Genomic DNA, 14,112 nt, shown 5'->3' with positions numbered 1-14,112 from the left:
AAAATAAAAAATATTAAACATAGAGCTGTCATATGACCCAGTGATAACACTCCTAGATATATGCTCGAGAGAAATGAAAACATAGATCTACTTAAACTTGTACGCAAATGTTCAAAGTGGCATTATTGATAACTGCCAAAAAAGTGGAAACAATCCAAAAAGTCCCTCAGCTGAGAAATGGAGACACAAAAATGTGATCTATCTATACAATGGAGATCGATAGTATTTGGTAGTAAAAAGGGATGAGGTGCTGACGCATTATGACATGAATGGACCTTGACAACATGCTTGGTGAAAGAAGCCAGTTACAAAAGACCATATATTGTACAATTCCATTTATGTGAAATATCCAAAATGACATCCATTAAGACAGAAAGTAGTTAGTGGTTACTGAGGGCTCAGGCAGAAGTGGTGGTAGTTGGGGAGAAATGAGTAGCGAGAGTTAATGGATATGGTGTTTCTTGTTGGGGTGATGAAAATGTTCTAAAACTGGTCGTGGTGAGGATTGCACAACTCTGAGTATATTAAAAATCACTGAATTGTATACTTTAAATGGATGAGTAGTATGGTATTGAATTATACCTTAAAGCTGTTATGTATACACACACACACATATATATACACACACACATGCACACATATATACACACACAAATACAAATATACAATTACAAATATATATGTGTATGTGTGAAGAGACTATACTAAGCCATTAATGGTGGTTTTATAGATTGTTTTTCTTAGTCCCTTTCAAGTTTTCTTAATTACTTTTGTGGCTCAAAAAAGTGTTACAAATCATTTAAATTAAAAAACCCAGTATGTATTTTTTTTTAAAAAAAGGTGTTTTACATGTAAAATATCATGTATGAAATGAGTTGCCAGTCCAGGTTCGATGCACGATACTGGATGCTTGGGGCTGGTGCACTGGGACGACCCAGAGGGATGGAATGGGGAGGGAGGAGGGAGGAGGGTTCAGGATGGGGAACACATGTAAACCTGTGGCAGATTCATTTTGATATTTGGCAAATCTAATACAGTTATGTAAAGTTTAAAAATAAAATAAAATTAAAAAAAAAAAAAAAATAAAATAAAAAAAGGTGTTTTAATTTCTTTCTGAAAGAATGCAGAGTAGAAAGAGAAAAATTATATCATAAAAGATGATGTTTCAGAGTTGTTTGAGGTCTTCTGTCATCCTGCCGTCCTCTCCCTGACTGCTTATCCTGGGCCACAGTGGGAACCTGGTTGAGGGTTGAGCTTGGTGCATTGGCTGGAGTGTTGGAGCTCATGGACCAACAGGGCTCATGCTGACATTTCTGTGGCTAAGTCTCTCATTGTTTCTTCTAGTCTATATTTATACTGGGAAGGCCAAATGATAGTTCTTGCTAGTATTCCTAATAAGAACAAAAAAAGTTATAATTCCTTCAGTGAAAAAGGTATAATGGAGATACTGAAACAAAAGATCAGAGTGTTATGATAACCTCTGAATTGAGAGTGGTAGACGTCACAGATATTTTCAAATTTTTTCCCTTTGCCATTGTAATTCTCGAGTAGCTGTGAATCAGACATGCACACACGGATAAAACATTAAGATGATTCATGGAAGTGAAGTTATTAGTGAAACTTGAGTGTGTAACTGGAGAGGAAAGGGTGGCTTGGGCCTTGTGGAGCTGGAGGAGTTGGGGGAAGCCAGGAGAAAGGCATTATCTGTCTCATCAACCTGGCAGTTCAGAAGTTGTGATGAAATAATGCTTGTATTGAATGTGTTTGGATTAGTAATTTTAAAAAGTGAACAACTTTCCCTTCCTTGTCCCTAATGATCTACTCTAACTCATCAGTTATTTTGGGCCATTGGATCCTAATCAAGGAAAGAAGCATTTGTTCAGCACCTGTAATATGGAAGGCACCCTGCTTGGTCCTGGAGATGCAAGTGTTGAACTTAAATTGATTGGACCCAACCTTCCTAGTGCCTGTAGTCTTTTGGGAGAAGAGGATTCATTCAAAGAATGTGAACTACCCTATGAGACCCTTTTTGGACATTGGTGGGGCAGGAGAGCAAGCTGAGAGCATGTCTCTTGTTTTCCTTTGTGCTTTTGATGCCGCCCTTCATGTCTAACCCAGCTGGGGACTTGATTGTAGAGAGTTGAACCTGAGGTAGGAGGGAAGCTGCAGTAGTTGTCTGGCTGCCTCTGATCCAGGTTCTTTTTGCTTCTTTCTGGGGAAGGAGTCAGACGGCACAGCAAATTGTAGTTGAAGACTACTGAGCAGCCTGTATTTTTGATGTAGCTTTGTCATTGCTTAAGTCTAACCTCTGTGGTCCCATTTCTCAAAAGGAGACAGTATGGTTTGTGCACAGAATTGAGATCTATTAGGCTAGTATGTTTCTTAACAAGACATTGATACTAATCTTACAGCTACTCCATCCTGTGTTGAAAACCCTGTTTGCTGGTGCAGTGTCCTTGGTGAACATGAATATTAGAGATTACTTCTTTTTCTGTTATAGTTTGGCAATAAAGAACATGTTTATGATGTTTGGTAAGTCTGATTTAGGAGGGGGTGATCTTTACTTCTGGGTGGGCCTTGAAGGCAAGATTAAGTAAGTGAAGTCGCTCAGTCGTATCCGACTCTTTGCGACCCCATGGACTGTAGCTTACCAGACTCCTCTGTCCATGGGATTTTCCAGGCAATAGTACTAGAGTGGATTTCCATTTCCTTCTCCAGGGGATCTTCCCAACCCAGGGATTGAACCTGGGTCTCTCGCATTGTAGACAGACGCTTTACTCTCTGAGCCACCAGGGGTAATAGGCCTTTAAAACAGAATAGCTTGGGTTTACTGATACCATTATCCACTGAAGGTTGCTATAGCAATGAGTAGTTTGATTGCACCCTGCAATTGGTGGTGCAATGGCTGAGTGTAAAAGGATCCTAGGCATTTAGCAGAAACTCTGCTGGAGCAATTAAACTCCAGTGGAAGGAGTGCCAAATTCTTTAAAACCTCTAAGATGTAGTTCTGTATCATCCTAGATTAATTAAAGATACATTATTGTCACAAGTATTTTTAATGATTTTGAGATAAAGGCTTTATAGCTTTGAAAGTTCTTAAGATGAAGTACTCATTCTATGAAGACATCTGTTTTAACGTCGTTTGTACTATTTGCTTGAATATTGAACAGAATTGGTTTAGACTGGAAGGAAAATGGAGGCTGGCTGTATATGAAGATTAGCCTTTTGAGAGGGGCAGGGAGATGGAATCCAAACGTCCCACAGGGGTGGACTCTGAGCAGATTACCGGGTGAACACATCCTTTGTTGCTGCAGGTGGATTACTTGACAGATTTCTTCATCCGCAGCCCTGAATAAAATGCGTATTCTTCTTCTGAATCAGTGATATAGGTGCAGAATTCTTTCGAGATGCAGAATTCTTATCATTTAAGAGTATGTGGTCTAAAATGGCTATAAAGTAATATCCAGTGATGGGCAATAAAAATGTCTGTGGCTCTCTTGCTGTCAGTGCAGATGTGTCTGTTGAAACTCTAAGTTCTAGTTTCCCTTCTTTTTTTTCTTTTTTTAACATGTTGGTGGGTCACTGAATTTTTAGTGTTCAGTTCAGTTCAGTCGGTCAGTCTATATATATTTCAAAACAGAAGACTTGCTGTGCTCTCATATAGTAAACACTATAGTAGGAGCTTCACATCAGTTTTCTGCATCTATGCAGTAGGACGGAAACTTTCTCCTAACATAGTGTTTTGGACTTTGGTGCTTAAACAGTAGGCTTTTGAAGGGTGAAGTCTCATTTTGACATTTCCATCAGCGGCCCTGTTGTTCTGCAGATGGTACTCTGCTGCCACCTGGAGGCCTTGCTTGGGATGTGCATGTAAAGGTGGGCTGGGATGCTGGACAACAAAAGCTGGACGACAAAAGGCTGGGCATCAGTTACTGTCTTGTCCTTACTCCCTGTTGAGGTCAGTGGTCATGACTACATGAAATTGAAGCTATTGTCCTTTTAATTTTTCATCACAGAGGCTAATATACAGTATGAGTTCAAGAGCAATATATTCTGTGTGTGTGTGTGTGCGCGCGCGCGCTGGTCGCTCAGTTGTGTCCGACTCTTTGTAATCCCATAGATTGTAGCCCACCAGGCTCCTCTATCCATGGGGATTCTCCAGTCAAGAATACTGAAGTGGGTTTCCATGCCCTCCTTCAGGGCATCTTCCCAACCCAGGGATCAAACCCAGGTCTCCCGCATTGCAGGTGGATTCTTTACCATCTGAGTCACCAAGGAAGCCCAAGAATACTGGTGTAGGTAGTCTATGCCTTCTCCAGGGAATCTTCCTGACACAGGAGTCGAACTAGGGTCTCCTGCATTGCAGGCAAATTCTTTACCAGCTGAACTACCAGGGAAGACCCAATATACTCTGAAAAGTGAAAGTGAAAGTTGCTCAGTTGTGTCTGACTCTTTGTGATCCCATGGGCTATACAGTCCATGAAATTCTCCAGGCCAGAATACTGGAGTTGGTAGCCTTTCTCTTCAGGGGATCTTCTCAACCCAGGGATCGAACCCAGGTCTCCTGCATTGCAGGCAGCTTCTTTACCAGCTGAGATACTGGGGAAACCCCAATATACTGTGTTGGAGCGCAAATATCTTTTTAACTTGCTTAATGCAAAGCAATTTCAAAGTTATTGTTATGCAGATTTAAAAAAAAACACATAATGACTTTGTGTTTGTTGACTTCTCTGCTCCATCCTAATGAAGACCTTAGACTTTTTCTAAGCAGAAATGTGGAAAGAGAACCGGCCTTGTTGCTAGGCAGGAAGAAGAGCCTGAAGGAATCTACTCGGAGGTGTGAGACCTCTGTGCCTAACAGTAACAGGAGTGGCAGAAGAGGAGGGAATGCCTAGTTAATGCACCTGGGGGGAAAACTAGGGGCTCCCCAGAACTGGCATCCTGCAGAGCCTGGGGGGCAGAGTAGCAGAGGAGGGCCTGGGCCCAAGGTGTTATTATGCGAACACAAATCCCGGTTGAAGATCTCCATCCTACTGCCCTTGTTGCAGTGCCGTCTCTTCTGTTCTCAGGCCCAAACCTGCTCTCGGTGCTTGTTCCAACCACAGTGGCTCTTGTTTATGGGCAACTGAGTATTTGGGAAGAGAACCAATCAGTCAAGACAGAGAAAAATACGCCTTAAGTGGGCCTTCCTGTTCATCCTGGAACATCATGAGCACTGATGCTTCTGGGAAAGCCTTTATGCAGAGGGTGGGCCCCCCGGGTGCCTGGGGCTGGTGAGGTGGAGCCGGGCACTGTCTGAGGTCCCAGCCCAAGGGCTGGGCTGATGTTTAGGGCTGTTCTTGACTCTAAACCATGGGCAAGGAAAGGCTGAACCTTGTCTAGAATGAGCTAGGCTCTTTTGAAACATGAAGTCAGTGGTTCTGGAGCAAAGAGAAGTGCGGGGTTTCCTCAGGTGGGTACGAGTCACATCCTTAGAACGGGTGCTGTATGGAGAAGCTTCGGTCAGCACACGGCCTTCCTTCTGGGTTGGGGGGTTTGTTTGTTTAATGGTCGTCGTCTTCCTCAGGATTTCCTGTGAGAGCTCCTGGGCTGGCTTGTTTACATCGTGGTCCACACAGATAATAGCAGAGCGTGGGCTGTCAGTCATACGCCGCTCTGCGGAGTGCTTTTAAGAAGCCAAATCTAGAACCGAGTTCTACACAGACAGCTCTGAGCAAATCATTTATATTTGTCATCTAGTTTCTCTTCCCTCTGCCTTTCTTCTTCTTCTTCCCCCGCCCCCCCTTTTTTAAAGGATGTTCCTATTGGTGGATCCTGATGAGAATTCTTCTTTTCGCAGAGATTAAGAATTCGGGGTGCAGCAGATCATCACCCGGGAAGGAGGATGTAAAGGTAATGGTTCTCTGCCTGTTTTCCTCTTTCTGCTTCTCTCTGGAGTTGAAGTGGAAGTGAAGATCTGGTGCTAATACACACAGGAAAAAACCCAAAGCAAGAAAACCTCAGGGATATGTCCCGAGACATGTTGAGAATAACTTGAATTATTTCCTCTATCGAATTTTCGATCTCTACCCTTGATGACTACACCTAGCGGTCTTTCTGGGTTGTATATGCGTCTTGTCTATGCAAGATACTTGAATACATTTTCTAAAACTTTGTACCTGAAGATGGTATCTATAGATGTTTCCCAACAATGTGTCTTCAGAAATGAACCTTCAGATATTCCCTGAATATAAAATAGTCTATGGATGGCTTTTAGGCATGCTTCAGCTTGGTACAGATCCTTTGCTTACTTCTCTGGCTCTTAATACTAAGTACAAGACTTGTTTTTTCTGTTTACATATGGTGACCTGTGTAACATGTCTTTCCTAATGTTTTCTTAGGTTGCTTTTTCATTTACAAAAATAAACATTAGCGTTAGCAAGTAAGTAACTTGTGAAAAACCGACCTGACTTTATCTTTTTCAGCGTGTGAAAAGCCCGGTGGTTCCACTGAATGAACATGAGGACCAGGAGAGGCTAGATTTGGGTATGTTGCAACATATGGCTTTCTCTGGCATTCATGTAGGGGTATCACAAGCACGGGTATGCAGGGGACAAGAGGAAAATCTATTTAGAAATAAAATATTCCTTCCTGGGAGCTGTGTCTGTTTCTTGAAATGCATTTGAGTCTCTATTTACAATCTAAAAAACAAATCAAAACAAAGGAAGGAATCCAAGCTTTTCCTGGACGGTTTTACTCTGAGCATGTGCTGGCTTGGAGCTGGTCGTATGTTACCCTGTTATCCCTATGAGCCAGGCACTACTAGCTTCTGTGTGTAGGTGATATGACCGGGGCCACTGTGGAGAGTAAAGGGGGGACTCGAGACTCATAGCTTCATCCACCTGGCCTCAGAATTCCCACGTTTACCTCTGTCCCCCTTTGATACCTGGTGAGGACCCCTTGGAACTGAGTCTGTGGGATCTTTCCCCCTGGCCTCAGAAGAAGACGAGATGCTCACCCTGGGGCATGGATCTGACGTGGGTGTCGTTTCAAAGGAAGCAGACATTCTCTTGGCAAGAGGAAGGTATTTCTTCCTGTGGCCCTGGGAATTCCCATCCGCTCACAGGCATCATATCTCAGCACTTTGCGAGGGGTGTCTCCCCATAGCTCTTCCTCGAGCCTTTGCTGATTGTTCAGGGCTCATCAGGGCTCCATTCTTACCTTTGAGTCAGAGCCTGATGAAGCTGTTGGGGGTTTGAGGATATGCACAGGCAGGGCCATCAGCTGATGCCTCGTTTGGGCACCTGAGAAGTGGGAAGCAGAGAATCGAGAAATTTCTCAGTCAGTTTCTTTAGGCTCAGTGAAGCTGAAGCTGCTCGGACGCCTGGAGAGCGCCGGGGCAGAGCAGCCTTAGGAGCTGCAGCGGGGTGGGGATTGGGGAAAGCAGGACACCTCCCTGGGTGAGAACCTAGGTGGGTGGGCCTGCCGAGTGGAGGGTGCAGGGGGCTCCCCGGGCAGTGTTTTCTCGCCTGGCAGGCACAGAGCAGAGCAATTAGGAAATCAGGGGAATAGAGCAGGGCAAGGGGGAAGCACCCCGCGTGCCACTTGGCAGTGCCACAGGCAGAGGTTGTTTCTGGATCTCCTTGCGTGAGGTGCCCCTGAAATTTGGAGAGAAACTAGACCATCCCTGGCGCTGTGCACTCTTTACTATTTATGCTATGTAAGGTGTGCGTGTGCTAAGCTGTTTCCGTCGTGTCTGACTCTGTCACCCTGTGGATGGTAGCCCACCTGGCTCCTCTGTTCATGGGGTTTCTCTTGGCAAGAATACTGGAGTGAGTTGCCATGCCCTCCTCCAGGGGATCTTCCCAACCCAGGGATCGAACCCGTGTCTCTTGTGTCTACTGCATTGGCATGCGGGTTCTTTACCCCTAGTGCCGCCTGGGAAGCTACGTAAGGTAAGAGGATAAGAGGAGTACTTTACTTCCGGAAGAGAGGGAGAGGAAGAAGGGAAAGCAGGCATGTCCACATAGATGACTGTTGTGGGCCACCGAAGCCCAGGGTCCGGCCGCTGCTCATGCATGTAGGATGTCTCCTCTCCAGATTGCATCATGCTTCCAGGAATGTTCACTTTGAAGAATGTTTACCAAGACAAATTGCTGGTGGGGGGAGGAATGTTGGCTGGTAAAAGGATTATTTTAATTTTAGGCTCTAAACATTCACTCTCTTCTCAAATGGATATCCTTACCGGATAAGAAGGCGCATGTTACGGAAACTAGTAACCTGATCTAATGGAAGTTTTTGTCGGTAGCATCATTGTGTCTGAGGAGGGGTGTGATGACGAGTTTGAGAGAGATGAGCCCGTACACCTTTAATCTCGGTCATTTACAAGGAGGTCTGTGAATGGTTGTCCCTTGGCAGATTGTCTCTTCCTTTGTTGTTCATCGAAACTTGGTGGGTTAAAAAAATTACCTTATGCGAAGAATGTAATACCTTTTAAAAGAACCTTCTGAACAGACTCACAGAGAATGAACTTATGGTTACTGCCGGGGTGGGGAAGGGGGGGAAGGTTGGGAGGAAGGGGTAGTTAGGGAGTTGGAGATCAACATGAACACACTACTCTATTTAAAATGGGTAACGAACAAGGACCTACCGTATAGCACAAGAGAACACTGCTCAATGTTATGTGGCAGCCTGGATGGGAGGGGAGTTTGGGGAAGAATGGATACGTGTATATGTTTGGCTGAGTCACTCTGCTGTCCACCGGAAACTATCACAACACTGTTAATCGTCTATACTTCAATATAAAATAAAAAAAAAATTAAAAAAAAAAAGTAAAAGAACCTTTGAGACAGAAGAGGGCAGCAAGCAGTGAGCAAGAGTCAGGTGGTAAGCTGCTGTCTGGAACCAGAAACGGCTTTTTCCCGGGGCCGCTTCTAAACTGCTTTACTTCGTATGTAAAGCTGATCTTGTGCTTATTCTCTGAGGCAGTGGGGATTGCTATGGGGTTGAGGTGCATTTCTTGGCTGCCTTGTAGTATTCAAAGCAGTGTGACGTGAGTTTAGTGTGATCTTGTCAATGATGTCAGTGCTGTTCCAGTGGAAATTTTCTGTGACGATGGACTCGTTCTGTATTTGCACTGTTCAGATCCAGCCAGTGGCCACGTATGTCAGTATGGCATGTGATGTGTGAGCAGTGTGACTGATGTGTGAGCAGTGTGACTGAGGAACTGCCTCGGACTATAGCTCTTGCACTGGACAGGCAAGATCCAGAGGAGCTTTCCTCTGTACTGTTGTTGGTGCATCAGAGCATGGACAACCACTTCGATGTTAATTTATACGCTGAAGATGACTGCTCTTGGGAGGAATAATGTCTCCGGTGGGTAGTAGGTGGTAACCCCACCCAAGCCAGTGCCTCTGAGGTGCGTCAGCAGTGAGTCATGATACTGACGTTACATTTATGGTGAGTCCAGAAGTGAGGGCCCCACTCTCTGTGGATATTGTGCAGTCTTGACCTTTTGCTCAGAGGGGAGAGTGTGAGTTGAGGGCCGGGGTCTGATTGTTATGCTGCCGTCGTGAAGAGTAGGACTCTTTGGCGTACGGCGCCTTCATACTCTGGGCAGGTGGGATGCAGGAGAGGGCAAAGCATTTGGAGCAAAAGAAAGAGAGAAGGTAGATGAAATGGGTCCATATGGAAATTAAAAAGGAAGAAGGGGTCTGTTTGGCTTGAGGATACAGGGCTAAATGTGATTAAGAAATCGAAGCTTAACAGTGGGCCGCTGTGAGTGTTATGCAAGGAGAAGGGCTGTGAACGTCGAGCAGGAAGCGTGGCCCTCCTTGGGAAGTACAGCGGGGAGGGTGAACGTCCGCTGCTTGTTGGAAACCCAGCTACCAACAAAGATGCGTTAGACCAGCTCTGGATTGGCAAAGCTGGAAACGACTTGCTTAGTTGTTTATTGTAGTTTAAAAGCAAACTTTACTTTTGAAAGGTTGAATCAAAAAATAAAAACACGTGCCTGGTAAGAAACTAAGATTTCTGGTTGAAAGTTAAGTTCACGACTGAGTACTGTGAAGCAAGAACGCCAGTGTCTCAGGTGGATTATGGAAGCCCCGGGAGGTGACATGCCCCTCTCAGCAAGTGATATTCCAGTGTGAGTGAGCTTGTATATGACAGCCCAGATTTGAAACTGATTTTCCTGCAGTCATTTATCAGCTATTGTTTACATTCAGTTCGTTGCGTCTGACCATTTGCGACCCCATGGACTGCAGCACGCCAGGCTTCCCTGTCCATCACCAACTCCCGGAGCTTGCTCAAACTCAGGTCCATCGAGTTGGTGATGCCGTCCAACCATCTCATCCTCTGTCGTGCCCTTCTCCTCCTGCCTTCAATCTGTTTGCATTGGACTAAAGATAATTTGATGAAGTTTACTAAAGCTGTAGGTTATATGAACATTTGGATGGAAAAAAATGAAGGCTTGGTAAGACTGACATGTTAAGACAAGGCTCTGTGAGCATGCTTAACTTTCCATACAGGGGCAGGTCGTAGGGAGGTAGGGTCACTAGGGGACGTGGTGATGGAATTGACCGGTGTCATCTTTCTGCCTGGGGAGTCCTGGTGCCTGAAGCTCTGGGTGTGAAGCAGCTCCTTATCTGCTGTTTGGCAAGTGGAGAGTGCTGCTGCTGCTGCTAAGTTGCTTCAGTCGTGTCCGACTCTGTGTGACCCCATAGACGGCAACCCACCAGGCTCCCCCGTCCCTGGGACTCTCCAGGCAAGAACACTGGCGTGGGTTGCCATTTCCTTCTCCAATGCATGAAAGTGAAAAGTGAAAGTGAAGTCGCTCAGTCGTGCCCGACTCTTAGTGACCCCATGGACTGCAGCCTACCAGGCTCCTCCGTCCATGGGAGCCTGATGCAAATGGGATTTTAAGCATGATATTGTGCTAAATGGGGCTTTCCTGATGGCTCAGATGGTAAAGAATCTGTCAGTAATGTGGGAGATCTAGGTGGTTTGATCCCTGGGTCGGAAAGATCCCCTAGAGAAGAGAATGGCTACCCACTTCAGTATCCTTGACTGGAGAATTCCATGGAGCCTGATGGGCTACAGTCCATGGGATTACAAAGAATTGGACACGACTGAGTGACTAATACACACATTGTGCTAAATAAGCCTTTCAGAAGAAATAATTTTGTCTTTTGTAATACAGAAGTAATAACTGCTCACAGTAGAAAACTTTGAAGTTTCAGAAAGAATAGAAAACAAGAAATCACTCCTATAGTTCTGCCACCCCCAAAGCAGCTCCTGTTAGATTTGGGTATGTGTACTACTAGTATTGTTCCTTTGCATCTGTTTTTTTGCATGAAATCTTCATTTCGTGCAAAGATGGCCTCGATAAAGGACAGAAATGGTATGGACCTAACAGAAGCAGAAGATATTAAGAAGAGGTGGCAAGAATACACAGAAGAACTGTACAAAAAAGATCTTCATAACCCAGATAATCATGATGGTGTGATCACTGACCTAGAGCCAGACATCCTGGAATGTGAAGTCAAGTGGGCCTTAGAAAGCATCACTATGAACAAAGCTAGTGGAGGTGATGGAATTCCAGTTGAGCTATTTCAAGTCCTGAAAGATGATGCTGTGAAAGTGCTGCAGTCAATATGCCAGCAAATCTGGAAAACTCAGCAGTGGCCACAGGACTGGAAAAGGTCAGTTTTCATTCCAATCCCAAAGAAAGGCAATGCCAAAGAATGCTCAAACTACCGCACAATTGCACTCATCTCACATGCTAGTAAAGTAATGCTCAAAATTCTCCAAGCCAGGCTTCAGCAATATGTGAACCGTGAACTTGCTGATGTTCAAGCTGGTTTTAGAAAAAGCAGAGGAACCAGAGATCAAATTGCCAACATCTGCTGGATCATGGAAAAAGCAAGAGAGTTCCCGAAAAACATCTATTTCTGCTTTATTGACTATGCCAAAGCCTTTGACTGTGTGGATCACAATAAACTGTGGAAAATTCTTCAAGAGATGGGAATACCAGACCACCTGACCTGCCTCTTGAGAAACCTTTATGCAGGTTAGAACTGGACATGGAACAGCAGACTGGTTCCAAATAGGAAAAGGAGTATGTCAAGGCTGTATATTGTCACCCTGTTTATTTAACTTATATGCAGAGTACATCATGAGAAATGCTGGACTGAAAGAAACACAGGCTGGAATCAAGATTGCCGGGAGAAATATCAATCACCTCAGATATGCAGATGACACCACCCTTATGGCAGAAAGTGAAGAGGAACTAAAAAGCCTCTTGATGAAAGTGAAAGAGGAGAGTGAAAAAGTTGGCTTAAAGCTCAACATTCAGAAAACGAAGATCATGGCATCTGGTCCCATCACTTCATGGGAACTAGATGGGGAAACAGTGGAAACAGTGTCAGACTTTATTTTTCTGGGCTCCAAAATCACTGCAGATGGTGACTGCAGCCATGAAATTAAAAGACGCTTACTCCTTGGAAGGAAAGTTATGACCAACCTAGATAGCATATTCAAAAGCAGAGATATTACTTTGCCAACAAAGGTCCATCTAGTCAAGGCTATGGTTTTTCCTGTGGTCATGTATGGATTTGAGAGTTGGACTGTGAAGAAGGCTGAGCACTGGAGAATTGATACTTTTGAACTACGGTGTTGGAGAAGACTCTTGAGAGTCCCTTGGACTGCAGGGATATCCAACCAGTCCATTCTGAAGGAGATCAGCCCTGGGATTTCTTTGGAAGGAATGATGCTAAAGCTGAAACTCCAGTACTTTGGCCACCTCATGCGAAGAGTTGACTCATTGGAAAAGACTCTGATGCTGGGAGGGATTGGGGGCAGGAGGAGAAGGGGACGACAGAGGATGAGATAGCTAGATGGCATCACTGACTTGATGGACGTGAGTCTGGGTGAACTCTGGGAGTTGGTGATGGACAGGGAGGCCTGGCGTGCTGCGATTCATGGGGTCGCAAAGAGTCGGACACGACTGAGTGACTGAACTGAACTGATGTTTTTTTTTACATAGTTGTGATCATGTAAACAGTAGGATTGTGTGTCCTGTTTATTCACGTTAGATTATATGCCATATGGAAAGCTCCATGTTAGAAGGTAGCTGAAAATAATGTTGTACATTTTTTCTACTAAAAATGTGAATTACTTTTGTAAAAAGAAAGAGAAGATGTCATAGATTCTCCCTGTAAGTGTTTGAAAGTGTTAGTTGCCCAGTCGTGTTTGACTCTTTTGCAAACCCATGGACTGTACCTGCCAGCGTCCTCTGTCCATGGAATTCTCCAGGCAGGAATACTGGAGTGGGTAGCCATTCACTTCTCCAGGGGATCTTCCCGACTTAGGGACTGTAGCTGGGTCTTTTGCACTGAAAACAGATTCTTTACTATCTGAGCCACCATAAATGTTTATTGGCTAAGAAAAAAAAACCTCAGACCCTCCCTTTTATAATATAATTGTTGATTTTACAGAGTGGCCCAATTGTCAGTACATGCCGGAGGCTCAAGTCCCAGTTATTTGTTAATACCCTGGGTCACTTCATTGCTGTTATTGTTTGTTGAAAGTGAAGTGAAAGTGTTAGTTGCTCAGTTGTGTCTGACTCTTTTGCACACCCATGGACTGTAGCTCACCAGGCTCCTCTGTCCATGGAATTTTTCAGGCAAGAATACTGGAGTGGGTTGTCATTTCCTTCTCCAGGGGATCTCCCGACCCAGGGAGTGAACCCAGGTCTCCTGCATTGCAAGCAGATTCTTTACTGTCCGAGCCACCAGGGAATCTTATGTGTAATGAGAAAACCTCTCAGTGGGTGTTGGGACTGGCAAGGTGGGCACTGGTAGAAGAAGAACTAGAGCTGAACGTGGAAGGAAGCCTAACGTGATGCCAAAAAACCCTCATCCAGATGAATTGGGACGAGGAGGCACAAGCAGAAACAAACGATAGGAAATGAGGTGTTTCAGGGTGCGCAACCCAGCCAACGCAGACTAGACGGAGGAAGACGGAGCACCCACACAAAAAGCTTAGGAAAACACCACCAAAGAGTAACTGGGAGAAAATGATTGGAAGATGCAAAGAATAGTCCCTGTAGAATGAAATGTCAGGGGCTGTGCA

At 44.7% G+C, this 14,112-nt stretch overlaps 1 protein-coding gene across 10 annotated transcripts in view; it reads left to right on the top strand.

The window, feature by feature from the left end:
• Positions 1 to 14,112, top strand: part of ARHGEF28 (Rho guanine nucleotide exchange factor 28) — a 350,788-nt gene that overhangs the window by 185,994 nt on the left and 150,682 nt on the right. For 9 of the 10 annotated variants that reach the window (XM_044932457.2, XM_044932463.2, XM_025270861.3 and 6 more), the window contains 2 exons: positions 5,840 to 5,892; positions 6,465 to 6,525. The exons of the other annotated variant lie outside the window; for it this stretch is intronic. In XM_044932457.2, coding sequence (XP_044788392.2) covers positions 5,840 to 5,892; positions 6,465 to 6,525 — 114 coding nt within the window. The remainder of the gene's footprint in view (positions 1 to 5,839; positions 5,893 to 6,464; positions 6,526 to 14,112) is intronic. 10 annotated transcript variants of the gene reach the window in all.

Source organism: Bubalus bubalis, chromosome 19 (genome assembly GCF_019923935.1).
Source record: "Bubalus bubalis isolate 160015118507 breed Murrah chromosome 19, NDDB_SH_1, whole genome shotgun sequence".
NCBI lineage: Eukaryota > Metazoa > Chordata > Mammalia > Artiodactyla > Bovidae > Bubalus > Bubalus bubalis.
This window is presented reverse-complemented; position numbering and strand designations above follow the sequence as displayed.